A 5,954-nucleotide genomic window follows, 5' to 3' on the forward strand; every position below is an offset into this window, starting at 1 on the left:
TATCTATTATTGCCAACAAAGAGTTTTAAGACCCCCCCCTCGCACCACAGATAAGGTGAATGAATTTGTTGGGCTTGGTCTTGTTTTGTTGTGGAAGGGAGGAGCTGGTTTGTAAGAGAAGGGTTAAGGGGCAGACCTGGATCTATATGGTGTCTGAGGTATGGTCGGAGGAAAAAAAGTGCAGCAAAAAGGAGATTTAAAAAAAAAAAAAAAAAAAAAAAAAAAAAAAAAAAAGAAAAAAAAAAACTTAAAAGGGGGCAGACCTGGATCTATATGGTGTCTGAGGTATGGTCGGAGGAAAAAAAGTGCAGCAAAAAGGAGATTTAAAAAAAAAAAAAAAAAAAAAGAATAAAAGGAAAAAGAAGCACTTAAAAGGTTGGCTCTGAACATATCTCCTGTATGCAAATGATTGTCAAAAGAGTCACTAGTCAAAATAAGGTAAGAAAATATGTTCGCCGTAGAGGTACCTTTCTGCTTCTTTCAACAACAGAAAATCAACCTGATGTCCATCAAGTGTTTTCTGTTCACCACGGAAATACTCTTTGGAAAGCCCAAGTTATGTTGTCCCAGCACGTGTCTCCGAGGATGCCGTCCTGTTTGCGGGGTGAAGAGAGGGCCCCGAGCCCAACAGTGCTACCCGGAGCCTCCTCGTGTCCATCTGAAGAGTTGGGGGGGACGCAGGTCTCCCAGAGAGTCCCCCCAAAAGCTGCCCAGGTGCCCAGTCTCTCCTGCGCCGGCATCTCCACCACGATGCGCTACCCAAAGCGAAACTTCAGCCGGTACTTGACAGGGCTGGGGTTTTTCCGAGGCGGGGATGGGGCAACCTTCGGTTTTGGTGGCGGTGGCAGGGGCTTCTTTTCGGGGAGGGTGACGGTGAAAGCGAGCTCGGGGGGCTGGGGCTGCCGAAAGCGTGGGAGGAAATGGGTAGAGACGTGTTGGGGCCGGGCGCGGGGGCTGCAGCCTCGCTTGGCTTTGCCCCGTTTGTTGAGTGCCACGTACCACTGGCGACCCGAGCGCGGGCTGCGGTGCACGGCCGAGGCGTAGGTGTTGTAGCTGTTCTCCTGGAAACGTTCCCGAAACTGGCAATCCGCTGTGAACCGGGCCTGTGGGGACAAGAGACAGGGGGACCATTAGCAAATGGCTGGTTTTACCCATCCCCTACCCCACGATGTTTGCTGGGTTTTTTAAGTCTCCCAAAACCAAATCCAGCAACACAGGGCACCTGGGAAACCCGCTCTGAGGTTGTCGGGCACCCAGCAATTTGGAAAACCCCCAACACAGATACTTGCAGGAGCTGCTTGACATCCAATTTTGGACTTTCTTGGAAAAGAACAGGCTTGGACTGTGGCAGCAGCACCCTTCCTCCCCACCCCAGCTCTCCTCCTGCCCTTCCCACTGATAGGAAGGAGAATGCAGCTCCGTACCCAACATGCCGCAGCCCTGCCAAGGACCCTGGGGTTCATCCCCAGCTCCATCGTTTAGATTGGATGTGAGGAAGAATTTCTTTGCTGAAAGGGTTCTCAGGCACTGGAAGGGGTTGCCCAGGGCAGTGGTGGAGTCCCCATCCCTGGAGGGATTGAAGAGTCGTGTAGACACAGTGCTGAGGGACATGGGTTAGTGGTGGACTTGTCAGTGTTGGGTTAATGATGGGACTCGATCTTAAAGGTCTTTTCCAATCTGTGACTCTGTGATCTCCGTTCCGACCCTCGCACCCGTCGTTTGGGCACTGAGTCATCACTTAATAACCTGAAAGGCAATTTGCATGCAGATTTTCATTGCTCCACTGAACACAGCTCTGATTGTATTGGATTTTTATCTTTTTTTTAAGTCGTCTTAAATGAACTCGAAGCATTTTGTCCCTTGATAACTTGAAGAAATAACTTGCAGCCCAAGAGCATCGCCTCTTATAAACAGCTCACTGAATCCTGGACAGCCAGGAGGAGACTTCCCATTGCCCGAGAGCTGAATGCTGCCCCTAACAACACAGAAATACAAAACCAGAGCTGTAACACCCCAGCTACGTACACACCGCCCTGGGACATCCAGCTGCAGCCTCCTGCAGCCTTTCAGAAACCCTTTGCCACGCTTTAATCCGACTGCGGGCACCGTACCTGGTGCCCCGACAGCTTCTCCAGCCGTGCCTGGGGCACCGCAGCCTGATTGCAAAGCAACACTTTGAAACTATTGACAAGAGAGGGATGCTGAGCTCTCCATCTTCAAAACCTCCAGCAATGGAGAACAAGACCAAACCCCTGAGCAGTGCTTTAGAACCACACAGAAGGCCCAACTAGCTGGGATCATTTTTAAACTCCTAATTTAACCAGAAAAGTTGAGTTCTACAATACAAACGACACAGTCCCCAGCTCGCCATGCTTCCCCCCAACCCATAGCACTTTGAATTAAGTCTCCTTTTGCTCTTCTTTTGAAAGAAACATCACCTTGATGACTCATTTTTGCTTTCCCTGTCTTCTATACATCCTCGATGCTACATCGCCCATGAGCGAGTATTCACCTTCCCGAGGTAAGGCTTTGCTGACCCCTCATCCCTCAGGGACATGGTTTAGTGGGCACAGTGGTGATGAGTTGATGGTTGGACTGGATGATCTTAGAGATCTTTTCCAACCTTAATGATTCTGTAAAGCCCCAACACACGCAACGGTGCTCAGGTGAGACACCCCCCGCATCGGCACAGGGAGGTTTTAGGATTGACCAAGGCACCTGAAAGGGTGCTCAGCACAAAAGACCCCAAAACAGGCTCTGCATTTCCCAGTGGGATCAGAATAAATGGCAAAATCAGTCGCTTTTTTGGTGTAGGAGATGAAGTTGGCTGCCCTGCCCCGGGCATGGCCATGGCCAAGGATCCAACGGGGCTTTGCATGTGAACAGGAGAAGGTGCTCACACCCCTGCTCGTACCTATCTCTGGGCAGACAGGTAAGCTCGCTGCTGCTTTGCTCCTGGGTCAACCAAACCAGCATTTCCAATCTGGCCCAGCATTTTTGGGGTGATGCCATCCCACAAAGGGAGGCAGCAACACAGGAAAAATTCTTGCTTAAAGTGTTTTTGGGGAAACTGCTCCCTACCAGTCAGAGCAGCATCCCCTCCAAAGTGGGATTTAGGGAAGTGGAAGGGTTTCCCAGCCCTGGACATGGAAGGATGCTGTGGGAAGGAGGAGACTCGCAGGCAGCACACATGGAGGGCAGCCCTCACCCCTTAGATATCAAACTCCCCTGGGAAGCCCATCAGCTGCTGCTTCGCCATCACTCTGACAGGTTTCCCCACGTCCCAGCCTCTCAGCTCAGCAACTGCACCATTTCAGCTTTGGAAAAGGCGTTTTTTCCCGGCACAGGGCAGGCGGTGCAGCCCCGGCGCGTTGGCTGACCGTCGGATTTGCTCTGCAGCAGCTCCAGAAACAATAACCAAGAGCAATCCAAGAGTCAATTAAATCTCAAAATTCAATTCCACGGAGAGTTGCCCCAGTGAGGACCGTGATGTTTGGTCAACTCAGAACAACTCATGAGAAAGGAGAAATACCTGAACCCCCTGGGGGAAAACCTCTCCTCTGGGGTTCATGCCAGCACCTGCCAAGACCAACACCAAACCCCCTCCTCTCCATTCCACGCTAAAAATGTACAAACAAGGGACCGAGGATTTAACAACGAGGAAAAAGCCATCTGTGCACGCCACTGATAATTGCCAGGATTACTGTCATTTTCTGAAGCTGGTGCCTCTAAAAAAGAACTGCTTGGTAATTTAATTAAGTTACCACCAAAAAAAAAAAAAAATAATAACACAAAAAAAGCAGTAGGGCTGCTGTAAAGCACCGAGCTGGGACAAAGCCGAGCCTCAAGAGCCGGTTTCGAAGGAGCCTGAATCCCTGCAGGAATGACTTTTATCTGTGGTTCAGCACAAAGTCACCGGCGTGACTCCCATATCAAAGCGCTGCCCTGAGTGACGGGCGCAGGACGCGCTTTGTACTGCTCAAAACTCATTAGGCCATGAAATAACTTTATCCTGCCAAGGCAGGAAAGAACAACAGATGCCGAGTTTGCATTATCGGCGTTATTTAGCCCAGCAATCTTTAGACATTTGGGTCAAGTTTCTACAAATTTGTAGTTTTCATCCGAGTGGGGCATCGTGTGTCCTCATCCCCTGCTCTGACCCACCTAATTGAAGTCCCTTTCCGGTGCTGCCCTTTGTGTGCTGACAATTAATCATACACTGACGAGGTTTGATTTAATTTCTGCCCGTGCCAGGGCATAAATCAAGATTTCAGCTTGAATAAGGGGCTCATTGTATGCTACGAGGGAAGGGAGGCTCTGGAGGGTCCTGAGCTCATCCTCCGCCTACTTCCTTCTCCTCTCCATCCTTTACCTTTCCACTGCTCTCCTCCTGCTCTGCCCGCCTCCTGCCCTGTCTCCTTCCCTTCTGTTTTCCTCCATGCAGCCATTCCCCTTTTCCCCTAGATGCCGTTCCCGCTCCTACTTTGTTTCCTAAAATAAGCAACCATGTGCTCAGCCTTTCAGCATCATTAGGTTTCAGGATCAACACACCAATAAGACTCAAGGGAGAGAAAGAGATGAGTTCATAAATCTCACTTGAAAGCAATCTGCAGGCTCGGGCAGCCTAAGTACATCGGTAACATCCACTTTGCGACCGTGAGGTTTGGCTCATAACCATGGGGGCAGGCAATTGGCTTTTCCCTCTTCCAGGTTATCAGCCCTGAATGGGCTCCCTGGGGACAAACTTGGGTAACAGGTCATCTGAGAAGCTGCCTTAAAAATGCCCTTCCTTGGGTGTTGGGTGTATGCACACCTTTAAAAGATGCCGACTTTCACATAAGCACAGTGGTTACTTTCATTCATTTAAATGATCTTTAGAACTAACAGGAAAAAAATTAGGAAGCAGCATCTTGAAGTTAAAAAAAAAAAAGAAGAGAAATCAACTTGTAGGATTTTTTCAATGCAAAAAAAACCTGGAAAAAGCACAATTAGACCCGCTGGAAATCTCAACCTTCAAGAAAACAACCTGCAGAAATTGGGATTTTTCCATTCTAGCTACATGGACTGGACCTCACCTGCCCAAACCTGCAGCCTCACGCTCTCACCCAGGGATGTCTCTCCCCCATGGGAGCACCCAGGCATAACTCCCGAGCCTCAGCCCCTTCCCCGTGGGCGCAGGCGGGCTCCCGGCGCCACGCGTGCTGCTCTCTGGGAGACATTTGGCTAAAACCGTCTGCGTGATCTGTTGCAGAAGTTGCTAAAAATAAACTGGCAACGCTCAAAGAACAAGTCCTTTTGATGCAAATAACCAACTGCAAAATTTAAAAAAAAAAAAAAAAAAAAAGAAAGAAAAAAATCCTACAACAAACCATATTTTTCTTGGTTAAGCACAGTAAGGAGGGATATGAGCCTTGGGATTTTTAACTCCACCTGTCCCCTATCTGTCTGCGTGGTGCTGATACCACCCAGCGTGGAGACCTCCCAGCAGCCAAAGGGTTCAGCAAACCAGAGCCCTGTCCGGGAGCATCGCTGCCACGTGTACGTGAAGGTGTCGCAAGGCCTTTAATAAACAATTCATACTGATAAGTGGGGAGTTTACTTACACTTGCATGGAGTTTTCCTTTTTTTGACATCGCTAAAAATTTGTTGCTGAAAACTCCTCGTATTCCTACAATCCCCTGAGACACAGCAAATATTTCCAAAACACCTAGGATGACAGAAATCCCAAAATAAATCACAGTTCTTTTCACAGCGGTGTGACAAAGCAAAAATTTTTTTTAAAAAATAAAAATAATAATTTTAAAAAAGTCTCATAAGTTTCTATTTCCTCTATTTCCTCTCCCCACGACCCTGCTCCTTGACTGCCTGGCTCCACACAGCGCTCCTGCTCCGTCCCTCCACCCCACAGAGGGACCTGCATCAACTCTGGGATGGCTACAGGGTCATAGGGGTTT

General features: G+C 49.1%; 1 protein-coding gene across 1 annotated transcript; it reads right to left on the reverse strand.

The window, feature by feature from the left end:
- Nucleotides 1–755: 755 nt before the first annotated feature.
- FGF5 (fibroblast growth factor 5) lies at nucleotides 756–5,708 on the reverse strand. Its single transcript, XM_010178367.1, has 2 exons — nucleotides 5,604–5,708; nucleotides 756–1,103 (listed from the first exon to the last, which is right to left on the reverse strand). Exons 1-2 carry the CDS (start codon nucleotides 5,631–5,633, stop codon nucleotides 756–758), a joined length of 378 nt encoding a protein of 125 aa, XP_010176669.1. The 5' UTR covers nucleotides 5,634–5,708.
- Nucleotides 5,709–5,954: the final 246 nt, after the last annotated feature.

Source organism: Antrostomus carolinensis, unplaced genomic scaffold (assembly GCF_000700745.2).
Source record: "Antrostomus carolinensis isolate BGI_N321 unplaced genomic scaffold, ASM70074v2 scaffold26731, whole genome shotgun sequence".
NCBI classification, from domain to species: domain Eukaryota; kingdom Metazoa; phylum Chordata; class Aves; order Caprimulgiformes; family Caprimulgidae; genus Antrostomus; species Antrostomus carolinensis.

Coding starts and splice junctions, on each gene's coding strand:
- FGF5 (XM_010178367.1), bottom strand. CDS start 5,633: ATGTCAAAAAAAGGAAAACTCCATGCAAGT. Junction 1,104..5,603: donor AAGGAAAACTCCATGCAAGT/GTAAGTAAACTC, acceptor TTGTCCCCACAG/GCCCGGTTCACAGCGGATTG.